Here is an 11530-nt window from a genome sequence, read left to right as displayed (position 1 = left end):
TAAAATGGGCGCACAGTGGGTCACTTAGCTCAAGGATTGGCATCTAGGAGGCGCTCAGTAAATGGCAGCTGTTGTTGCTGTTTGCTGCCAAAAGGAGCATTGGAAAGAGAGTCCAGGCTCGTGCTCTTGCAGACACCAATTTGCTGTGTGTCTCATAAAAGAGGCTTGGTCAGATGGCCTCTCCTCGCAGGCCCCTCCAGTGGAAAGCTTTATGGTTCTGAGGGGGAAAGTTGGAGAGACAGAAGGCACTGAAGGGAGGTAGGCAGGCAGAGTCTGGAAATGTGCACCCAACTGGTCCCTCGGGGGAGGGCTCCACTTGGCACCAAATCTTTCACCCCACAAACTTGACTTTAGAAACCACAAGTGGATGACACACACCACAGATGTGGGCGGCTCTGGGAATGTTTTTGGGTTTTTTTGGCTTTCATTTCTTAAGATCAATATTCACTCTTCTTTATTTGCTCTCATAACGAAAATAGATTTTTTTAATGTCCCAAATATACAAATATCACTGATGCACACACATTCCAGAAAAGCTGAAGTCTGAGCTGCTACAAGGTCAGGGAGCAGGAGATGGCCTGGCCTCATGGCCATAGACAAGGACCTGGCAGGAAGCTGGCCACTGGCTCAATTCCATGGGGGTCCCAGGGGAGAGCCGGGGGTCTCGGGATGAGGTACTGAGGGGGACCATGGTGGACGGCTTTCTGGGCCCTCCGTGGGGTGTCTCCATCCCAGCAGACCCATGGGAAAGGCCTCTCAACCATGGAGAAGCTGGGTGTGTGTCATCCTGAGATATCCCAATGGCCTCAAAGTGCCCCACTGACCACTAGTCACCAGGAGAAAGGTCCCCGCCATGTCCTTCCCAGAGACACCTACTCTGGAGTGGCTGGTCACAGGTGGTGGACAAGTTTTCGCCAGAGACCCTGGCCCTGTCCCTTCTTATCTGGCCTCCTAAGAAGGATCCAAGACCAGGAAAATGCTTCAGTTTGAAAAAAAGAAATCTGTCCATCCGTATATAAAATACATATTGTTAGCCGGAGACGGACAAATGCAGGACCAGGAGCCTCCCAGAGATGGCATCCGGACAGATGGTGGCCTCAGTCCCAGCACCTCCTTCAGGGCTGGTCCCTAGGAAGTGACTTCTCTGGAGGACCAGCTGATACCCTTTCCGTTTTGGAAACATGGAGGCTGAGCAGGCAGGGCCGGTGCGGAGGGAGCCCTCCTCACGAGGGTCTGTGGGGCCTCCAGGACGACAGGGGACTGCCCACCCCTGCCCGCCGTGCGTCTCTGAGCCTTGAGCGCGGTCAGAAGAGGCAGGAGCCCCGCAGGCCGCGGGCCTGGCGCAGGTCGGCCGACAGGGAGCGGCTCATGAGCTTGGTGGTGGAGCGGACGCTCTCAGCAGCCTGGACCGCTCGGCTCAGGGCCTTGTTGAGCTCCTCCAGGTCCTCCAGGTCCAGCTGGATGGAGTGCCGGGGTCTCCCGGCCGGCCGAGAGGAGACTGCGGGGGGCCACTCGGCAGCTGCTCGGGCCGAGGGGGCTGAGGTAGGTGCTGGAGGCGCGTAGTACCTGGGGAGAGAGGCAAGGGCGTTCACTGACCACGGAGAGGGCTGGGGGCTTCTCAGCCCCAGCTTGGCCCCTACATTCTGAGTCTCAGTTTCTTCACCTCTAAAATGGGAAGAATAACCCCCGCTGAGGGATGTGTTAGAGGGGTGAAGCAAGGTAAATGGGAGTGCCTGAACCAGAACAGTCCTCAAAAAATGGTCCGTTTCATCTACCCGTTCATTGAACAAATGCTTATGGAACATATATGTGCCAGCCTCAGTGCCTGAGGTTACCATGGTGAATGAACAACACGGACCGCGCCCACTGCCTTCTTGGAGCTTCTAGTCTGAGAGCCTGGTCTCCCTGAGAGAGGCTCTGGAGCAAACCCCCTTCATCAGAGACGTAATGTATGGAGCCCTATTTGTCAGGTGTGGAGTGCTGGAGAAACGTGATAATAATAATTAGGATTCTACAGGAGTGAGAGGGTCTGGCTCCACTCATCCCCCCAAGCCTGGTCCTGCAGGAATGTACGGTGTTGTTTAAAAGTTCTGGGGAAAACCGGCTGAGGAGCCATGAGCTGAAGCACAGATTTCTCCAAGAAGTGACTACTGCATTCCTCCAAGGATGCCAAGTTTAGGGTTCAGAGAAACCGATGCTGGGCAAGAAGAGGGTGTGGCACCTGTGTTGTAGAGTAAAGTGTGTAGGAAAGAGGGGGACAAAGAAGCACGTTGCCTAAATAGAGCAGGAATGGGTTTAGGAGAACTTGGCCGGAGACATTCACTGGTGTTTTGCTTGGCACGCTGTAAACTCTGGTCTTATTCCTGACCCTTCACTTTCTAATTTGCATTATTGCACAGTGTGAAAAAAGGGCTTCGCTAGGATCTGAACAGATGTCTCTCCAAACAAGATGTACAAATGGCCAACAAGCACACGAAAAGATGCTCAACATCATTAGCCAGCAGGGAAATGCAAATCAAAACTACATGAGATGCCACTTCACACACTCCCCACCCGCTGGTTGTCCTCAGAGACACTCATTGCTAAAAGCAAAAAGATAGCAATGAGTGTCTGTGAGGATGTGGGGAGATCGGAACCCTCAAACACTGCTGGTGGGAATGTAAAATGGTGCCACTACGTTGGAAAGCAGTTTGGCAGTTCCTCAGTTAAACACAGTGCCTAGCCCGGGGCTGGCATCCTCACCCTCAGGACCCATTTGCCAGGCTCTGAGATAAGTCCTTTACCAGCACTGTCTTGTTTATTCGGTAGGTACTTTTATGCTTATTTTACAGATGAGCAAAGTGAAGCTCGGAGAAGCTAAGTGATGCAGGAAGCTCCCCAAATCCTGGCCACCCGCACGACCGTGAACAAGCTACTTCATTTTCAAGGGGTCCGTTTCTCCATAGAAAACAGCCATATTTAGCTACCTCCCAGGGTAGATCCAATAGGAAAATTCAGGTTAAAAGCTCTGTATGCCCAGTGCTCTGTAAATGTCAGCTACTGAGGACTCCCCCAGAGTCAAAGAGCTGGAGGGAGCAGTACTGGATTTAAACCCAGAGCTAATTAGCTCCCAGGAGATGCTGATACGTATCATCTGAACTGAATGAATGGGCTTCTTGAATCCAGTTCCCTCCTTTAAGGACAGACTAGCTGGTGTAACTACTGGGTTCCCACACACCCCTGCCTTCTGATAATTCTGATGACCAGCTTGGCCTGAAAGTTACCCCAAACTCCCGCTAGGGCAGAAGCTACAAAACAGAACAAACAACAACCAAGAAACGCCCCCAAACCAAAAAACTGGCTAGAAAGCCTCTGGTGCAGAGGCTATAAGGTGGCTGGCCAGCAGGTGGCAGCACAGGCCCGTTCAGCTTTCTAAGGGCTTCCTGGCCTCAGCCACTGAGCATGCTCAGTCCTGCTGATGGGCAGCTGGAGAAACTTCAGGGTGGCATCAGCCACAATTCCAGTAGCATTAGAAGCACTATGGTTACTGGTCACCTTCTATGTACTATGGGCTTGCTGCGCATCAGTTCATTTAATCCTCACCACAACCCATTTCACAGAGGGAAAAACTGAGGCACAGGAGCAATGTGACCTACCCCAGGTTATCTAGTTACTGCTGGCCTGGTCTGTCGGGCACTAAACCTCAGGGTCTTTCCCCTTCCCCACGGCCTGTCCAGGCGTGAGGACACCAACCTGGTTAGTTCTGCCCACAGGTCTGAGCCTGGAAGGATCTGGAATGGCCTCAGAAGTAGAGACCCATGGCTACCGTGGACACTCAGAGGTTTCTCCTGGGCCACCAAATTCCAGGCAAACCCTTTCCTGTCCAACGAATCAGAGGCCTGAGCATGCAGTATGGCCTCTCTTAACTGCTGGAGCGGAGGGTTCCTTGACGACCCACCCGGTCTCAGCTGAGAGGAAAGCAAGAAACCGCGCTGTAGGCAGGACTCCTCATGGAGCTGGATGGTGCCTGGGCCTCTGCTCCTGCCAAGCGCCAGCCCTGATGGAAACTCTGGCCTCTTGCTGCTCACAGACACAGGCTTCTGACAACACACCACTGAAGAGGACCCCTGACCCAGTCATTTAACAGTGAGGGAAACTGAGGCATAGAACTAGCTGATGACAGTCAGGAGAAGAAGAAAGATCTCCTAATTCCAGGGTCCAGGCCTTTTTTATCCTGCACAATCCCGTCATGTTGAAGCCACCTTTCCTCATTTTTTCCTCTTACTAATGACAATATTAACAGCAGCAGCATTTGCTGTGATGACAAAAGCTGCTGTTTATTCAGCAAAGAGCATGTGCTAGCACTGCACTACGAACCCCACAAACAGCTTCTGGGGCTCTTGCCACCTGCCTCATTTAATCCTCATACAACTGTATGTGACTGAGACTCTGACCCCATTTAACAGATGGGGAAAGTGAGGCTCAGAGAGGAAGTAGCTTTACCAAGGCCACACCACTAATAAGCGGCAGACAGGACTCCAGTACAGCTCTGACTCTAAAACCTGGACCATTTCCGCCTCAACTGCTGTGCTTTTTCTGTCTTGACCGATGGTACATCCAAATCCATGTAAAAAGTGATTGCTCCTCTGGCCGTGGACCTGACCAGTATGCCTCTAAACTGTCAAGGCCAGTTTGGGAACAAGGAAAGTCTGAGAAACTTGGGAACAAGTTGTTCCTTGGGAACAAGGAAAGTCTGAGAAACTGTCTCAGCCAGGAGGAGCCTGGGAGATGTGACAACTAAATGCATGTGGAAACTTGTGGGGCGGCGGGGGAGAATCCTGGAACAGAAAAAGGACTTCAGGTAAAAACTAAGAAACCTGAATGAACTATGGACTTTAGTTAATAACAATGTATTAATAATGGTTCACTAACTGCACTATACCATATCAAGGTGAGATGTTTATAACAGAAGACACTATGTTTGGGGGGTTGTATAGGAGACCTCTCTGTGTTATCTGTTCCATTTCTCTATAAATCTAAAACTGTTCTAAAAATAAAGCCTAGTTTTTGAAAAAGTATTACTTGCTCCCTGAGAAGTCTCATAAGGAGATGGAAGATGGTTAAGGTCCTAGGTCCCCCTGAGGCTGTAAGAGGTCAGGGCCCTCTGCCAGCCTCCTTCACTGCTGGGTCCCCAGGGCCAAGCACTCTCACTGGTGCCCAGGGAGCATTCAGGGTTTGTTGAGTCACTACATGAGTGTTGGCGGGGGGGAAACACAGGACTACTCAGTGCCCGAGTTCTCAGCTACCCAACTCAGGTCTGCATGCTAATTATTAAGTGATTCAGACAGAAAGGCTAGGAGGGTTGGAACGGAAGGTTCTTACACAGTGGCTGATGGATAAGGCATGAGGGGAACCGAGGAGACGTAGGCAAAGGCAGGAGGGGCTGGTGCTGAGGGCGCGGCAGCCAGATACCACAGTGCAGGAGGCGGCCCGGGTGGCGACCCTGCCCGCTTGCTCCTTTGTTTGGGGCTGGAGGTAGAAGATGCGTTTCTCCTGGTGGCGGCCATTTCTGGTGCTGTCGGGGAGGGACACCAGAGAGACACAGTCTCACCACTTGGGAAGATCTAACAGAGAACAGAGGGTCCTCCCAGCCCCACCAGCCCCATTAGAGCTGGACACGGGACCGGCCATGCCGGGAGTGCCTCGTTTTGGGGAAGCCAACTCTCATCCAATTTGCTCCATCCCAGACTGCGCAAGCTGCCACCCCGGCTAAATGCCCCCTCCCAGGGGCCCACACAGGAATCCAGGGGAGCTGGGGGAAGAGACGGAGCATCTGTCCCTACCAGAGCTGGCTGAGTCTGGGCCCTCCCCCTTGGAGGAGGACCCAACTCGACCACACAGGGGACATCGCTGGGTCTCAGTGTGAGATGGTCCCAGTGGGTCCTTGGTGCCAGCATCACCTGGAAGAGGAGGCAGAGACGTCAGGAGAGGATTATGTCTAAGTCACTAGGCCCCCACAAGCCTACTGCAGCACTGAGCTTCCCTCAGGGACCACTGCATAGGAGACAAGCGGCCTCCACTGGGTGACAGCAATATTGATGGTAACCATGACATTGAGAGGCATCTCCTGAGCCAGGCCCTCTGCTCAGGGTCTTCATGCATTAGTTGATCAAATCCAACAAGCCACTGGTCTAGCTACCATCATCACTCTCCCATTTTACAGATGGGGAAACTGAGGCTCCAAAAGGTTGAATAATTTGCCAAGTCTCAGAGCTGGGAAGCAGTGGTCCTCTGTCTGATCTCAAGCCTGGTTCTCCCGACTGGAGCCCTTGTACCTATGGTCATCCTCCACAGTGACACAGGCCCATTCTCCAGGTGGGACCAGCCCACAACGGCCCCTGGGCACCAGGGCGAGTCAGTGGAGGCCTAGTGAGCAGGAGGAGAGTGGGCATCCTGGTTACTTCCTGTACAAAAGGATTACTTCCTGTACAAATCCTCAACACCACAACCGGGAGAATTCCAGGGTCCATCTGCTTCTCCTTCAGGCCTCAGCTCAGCATCACTCCCTCTGGGGAGTCCCACCACCCACCAGGCTGAGTTATGTGCTCCCTAGCCCCACCCTGTGCTCCCCCATCCCAGTTCTGACCATTCTGTTTTGTCTGCTTAGCTGAGAGTTTGTTAGGGACAAGGCCCAGGGCCCAGTATGGGAAGGTGCTGAATAAATGAATGAGTGGTAGGCTTGTTGGGACTCTAGCAAAGGCGCAGCAATATAGTGGTGAAGAGCCAGGGCTTTAGAGTCACAAAGACCTGGGTTCAAATCCTGGCTCTACCACTTGTAAGCTGTGTGTCCTTGGGCAAGTTACTTAACTTCTCTGAGCCTCAGTTTCTTCACTCATATAATGGACATAGTAATAAAATGTGCAAAACCTACTTCATAGGGTTGTGAGGATTACTGTTTGTACAACCCTTAGCATGTTGCCCTGTATATAGTAACGGCTTAATAAATGACAGCTCCATCATTATCATCATTATTGCTTGAAAGGGCCTCAGAGACCATCTCCAAACCTTTCATTATGGATGTGGAGCCTGAGGCTCAGAGATGTTAAGGAACTTGCCTAATGTCACATAGCGTGTCAGTGGCAGAACTGGGACTAGAACATGGTGTCCATATTCTCAGGCTACTTCTCTCCCCACTGCTCTTCCACTAAACTCTTGGGTTTGGGGGAAAGGGTGAGGAGTGGAGGGAGGACAGAGGGGAGATAAGACAATCAATGCTGCCAGCACCCCTGCTGCTTGCACCCCTCCCCGCATCAGGACCTTCCGGAATCACGTTCATGGCTTCTCTACGTCAAGGTGAAGGAGAGTGGCTTCAGGCAAAGCACCTGGAGGAATAGATGTGAGGGCAGGACTCCCTGGGAGGGCTAAAAAGACCAGAAAAAAAATCTCTTTCCCTTGTCTGTATCTTGACCCGCGCAGAGCTCAGGGTGGCCCATGTCTGGCCCAACTGCACCCCCAAGGCCAAAGGCAAGAAGCTGCAGCCTCATAGCCTTGGCCGCTTCTCCAGGTACCATCCCCTACCTGGATCCTCTGTCCTAGCGGGTCGGCAGTGGGGACAGGAGACTGGGCCACTGCTTCTTGGGACAGTCTTGGGGGTCAGAACATGATACTCCTGGCCTGGGGAAGAAACCAGAACAGTCAGTGTCAGCAGGGCGTGGATGCAGAATTGGGGACGATTTAGAATAAGGATATCTCTCCTCTTCCTCCAAATGGTTTAACAGTCTCCCTCTCAATCTTTTTCTCATGCACACACACACACGTGCACACACGTGATATATGTGCATAAATATGTAGCTATATAAGTGTGCATGTACATACACACATTTACATAAAAACACATTTATTTGTCTGTTTATTGTAAGCTCTCTCCAGACTCCTGTTTCATCTCAGATCCTATTTAGGGACCAGCTGCCTAGTTCTTGATATACAGAAGCAACCAACAAACGCAAGCTCAGTCAGGATTGGAAAGCAGGCCAGGAAGACATGATAAGCAATGACAAAGTGTGATGCTATACCCCCATACCCCGGCTTGCTGGTTAGGATTAGAATGGCTTGGGCATGGAGTCAGTGGTGTTTTCTCTGTGCTCCAAGCAGCTGGAAAATAGGCATAGTCATACTGTGGGTTTCATAGGCTTGTTGGGAGGACTGAATGGGGTCATATCTGTGGGGTATCCTGCCCCGTGCCTGGCAGATGTCAAGTGCTCAAGGTTATCGGAAGGTTGGGTCTTGGGTCTGCACCCAGCCCTGCCATCCTCTGCCTCGTCCATCCCTGAGTCTCAAATAAGACCTTCAGAATGTTGCCTGATTAATTACTTTTTCTGTCTCCTCTGCCGTGCAGGGTCCCCACTTTATACTCTGTGTGTGTTGCACTGGGGCCCCTGGACTCGCTGCTGCTTTCACTTCTAACCCTCGGCTTCTATCTGCTCTGTTGGGAGACATTTATCTCATTTCCTGCCTTCTCTGCATCACTCAGCCTTCCGTATCTGAGGTTAACAGCCCTCCCTCCCAGTGAGGTATGGGTGAGAGCCACGTCTATAATTTACTTACTATAATTCACACATTTACTATAATTGCTTATTTGTTACTGGTCTTCTCTGCTATGCAGTCAGATTCATGAAAGTAGGAGCCGTATCCGTATTTGTTTTAATGTTAAGCACTCTGAAATCCTACTATGTGTCACCTCAAGCCTTACTATGTGCCGGGTACCCAGTCCGTGAGACACGGGGCCCCCTGGGGAATCAGAACCTTAAGGCAGTCCAGGAGGGATTCCGTGTTCACCTTGTCACCCAGGTCCTGCAAACATCAAGCTCTCCCTAAACCGCTTCATGAATGACCAACTGAACGGGCTTCCCCAGAACCAAGCATGAGCCCTGACAAAGGGGAGGTCTCAGAAACTGTTGGCTGAATGAATGAATAAACAAACGCACCCAGATTCAAAGAGACAATACTCCCTGATGTTTTTGTATCACACAACTCATAAAAAAATGATAGTATTTCAATGGCCCACTGGCTAAATGGAAGAGCCTTCTCAGGACAGAGACCACCCTGGGGACCATACCCACCCAGCGCCCCCTCCTGGCCCACCTGTGTATTGGCCCCGGAAGGTGACCCTGTCTGGCCGACCGGTGCTACCCACTCCTCTCCTTCTATCCCGAGCTGCCTGTGGATTGTCCTCGGTGGTCTTGCCCCTCTCAGAGAACAGCCTGGGGGAGTTTGGCTCGGATTCGGAACCTGAGGTGGAAAGAGGGGCATCAGAGGGGGAGGGGGTGGGGGGGGTCACATAGTTTAGGGAGTGGGTAGATCACGAGCTCAGGCTCTGGGGCAGGCTTAGATTTTAAACCCAGCTCTGCCCCTTAGTAATCACAGCTGACACATCCGGATCCCTGACCTTGTGCTAAGTGCTTGGCGTGCTTCATGTCACGTACCCTCACGGCAACCCCAGGAGCAGACGCTATTATCACTGCAATGTTAGCTGTCCGTTTAACTGTGCAGGGCAGGTAAACAACCTGGCCAAGGCCACACAGCTAGAAAGGAGTGAGCTGGGGCCACCGATTCCAGAGCCATATTCCTTCAGGCAAGTCCCTTGTGCTTCCGGGCTTTGGTGTCCTGATCTGCAGAACGTAGATAATACGACCCATCTTGCAGTGAAGATTAAGCAAGATGATACACATACACAAAGCCCTTACGGAAACCGCAGCTCATAGTACGTGCATAGCATACTGTTCCTGTCATTAGAAGTACATGGTATTTCAGAGCACTACAACTACCTAAAAAAGACACCCGAAACCTTCTCCAAGTTTCCTCTAGGGCTGTTGCTGTGGTCCCTGACCACTTAGCCAGCATGCCCAGACTGTGGCCTCCAAAAATCAGTCCAGGCGGGTGGTCACTTACTCAGGGACAATCGAGGCACCTCCCGAGGCACCAAGGAGGACCTGGCTTGCCTCCTTCCTGTGGGGACTGCTTGCTCTGCACCCCCAGGCTCACCAGACAATCTCTCTGTGGATTTACTAGCAAAAGGGAGAGAGAGAGAGATGATGTCACTGGATGAGGTTTCATGCAGCCTTTAAAGATGATCAGTGAGAAGCCCAACCCAGAGAAACGCTTATAACATAAGGAAAGAGGAGAATACGAAAGTCAAAACCAAAGACTCTGGAGTCAGACTCATAGAAAATGGCTCTGAGCCTCTCCGCCCCTCAGTTTCCTCATCTGTCAAATGGGGATAATAGGAGCAATGACTTCAGAGGGTGGTTGGAAGGACTGATGAGACAACATCCATTAAAAGACGTTAACGTAGTGCCCTCCAATAGAAATACTTGGAAGTTAGTTAGTTGAAGATGATTTTATAAGTCATCATAAGTGAATAGCTGCTGAGTGAGTGGGTGAGAGGGTGAGCGTCCTGAAAATGTTCTAGCTCTTCACTTGGGTGGTGAGTTCAGGGATATTCACTGTATCATGCTTTATTATTAACACATATGTTTAATATATTCTTCTATGTATCAAATATCACATGGTTAAAAAAAAAATGTAAGAGTGAATGAATGAGTGAATAAGCGAGAGAGGGGTGTGGTTGTGCCTGAGTCCACATGTCTGGGGAGAGCCAGAGGTCGGCCAACTCTACCTTCTGCAGCTCCCACCAGGGCACAAGGGCGGGAGTTTGGGGTTCACCCACCTGCCATAATGGGAGCCCCAAGTGGCTGAGGAATCAGCTGGCTGGGCCCGGGCCCGGGCGGGGTGGTCGAAGTTGGACGCTGGGCGCTTCGGGCTGCCCTGGGGGTGCTGGTGCAGGCTGTCCTCCAGCCGGAGACGGAGCCGGGATACCTCTTCTTGCAGCTCACGGATGGCCTGGCTGGGGTCGGGGGGTGGGACAGGAGAAAGAACAGATGCACAGTGAACACAGCTGCAGCCGCCGCCAGAGTGCTGCCTGGATGTCAGGTCTTTGTCCTTTTCCAGCAGGCACCGTCCAACTCTGCTGTCAGTGGATTCTCGAACTTCCCCGTGTGTCCGCTTTTCTTGCTACATATCGTGACACCCCTCTGAGTTCATGTCCCTCCCTGCACATTTGGTGAGCAAAGCAGAACCTTCTTTGAGGTTTACCCAACCTAGCATGCAGGGCCTCTGAGTAACTATTCTGAAACACAGGTGACCAATTCTCAAGATAGAGATGAGGATGCAGAGTAGAGAGGGCATTGGCTCAAGGTGCAGGTTAAAATTTCAATTCTGACCTGCCTCAGCCCCCGGGCTGCCCTCCCCTTCCCCAACCTCAGTCTGTAGAAACCCTAACTATCTGTCCAGGCCTGGTTCCTTCCCGCCCTTGCTCAGCACTCCCTCCTGGGTTCCCCCAAACATTTCCTACGTTGTTCAAGCCCAGCTCCCTGCTCCTGGCGGAAGATGCTTGTTTATCTGTCTCCCCAACCAGACAGTGAGCCCCTGGCAGGCAAGGAGCGGGCTTGCCCATCTCACAACCCCTGAGGCCTCATAGATGCTCAGAGAATGT

The 11530-nt window shown here is 51.9% G+C and overlaps 1 protein-coding gene across 2 annotated transcripts in view; it reads right to left on the bottom strand.

Moving 5' to 3' along the window:
* Positions 1-467: 467 nt before the first annotated feature.
* Positions 468-11530, bottom strand: part of AKNA (AT-hook transcription factor) — a 52463-nt gene continuing 41400 nt past the window's right edge. Inside the window, exons 16-22 of one of the 2 annotated variants that reach the window (XM_082470409.1) lie at positions 10706-10882; positions 9928-10043; positions 9121-9267; positions 7558-7653; positions 5823-5939; positions 5362-5554; positions 468-1566 (exon numbers count right to left, since the gene is read on the bottom strand). In XM_082470409.1, coding sequence (XP_082326535.1) covers positions 1305-1566; positions 5362-5554; positions 5823-5939; positions 7558-7653; positions 9121-9267; positions 9928-10043; positions 10706-10882 — 1108 coding nt within the window. In that variant the 3' untranslated portion in view covers positions 468-1304. The remainder of the gene's footprint in view (positions 1567-5361; positions 5555-5822; positions 5940-7557; positions 7654-9120; positions 9268-9927; positions 10044-10705; positions 10883-11530) is intronic. The other variant, XM_082470410.1, reaches the window with a different exon arrangement.

This window comes from Balaenoptera physalus (genome assembly GCF_965194825.1).
Source record: "Balaenoptera physalus genome assembly, chromosome: 7".
Classification (NCBI taxonomy): Eukaryota; Metazoa; Chordata; class Mammalia; order Artiodactyla; family Balaenopteridae; genus Balaenoptera; species Balaenoptera physalus.
The sequence above is the reverse complement of the archived record's forward strand: the minus strand, read 5'-3'. Positions and strand labels throughout refer to the sequence as shown.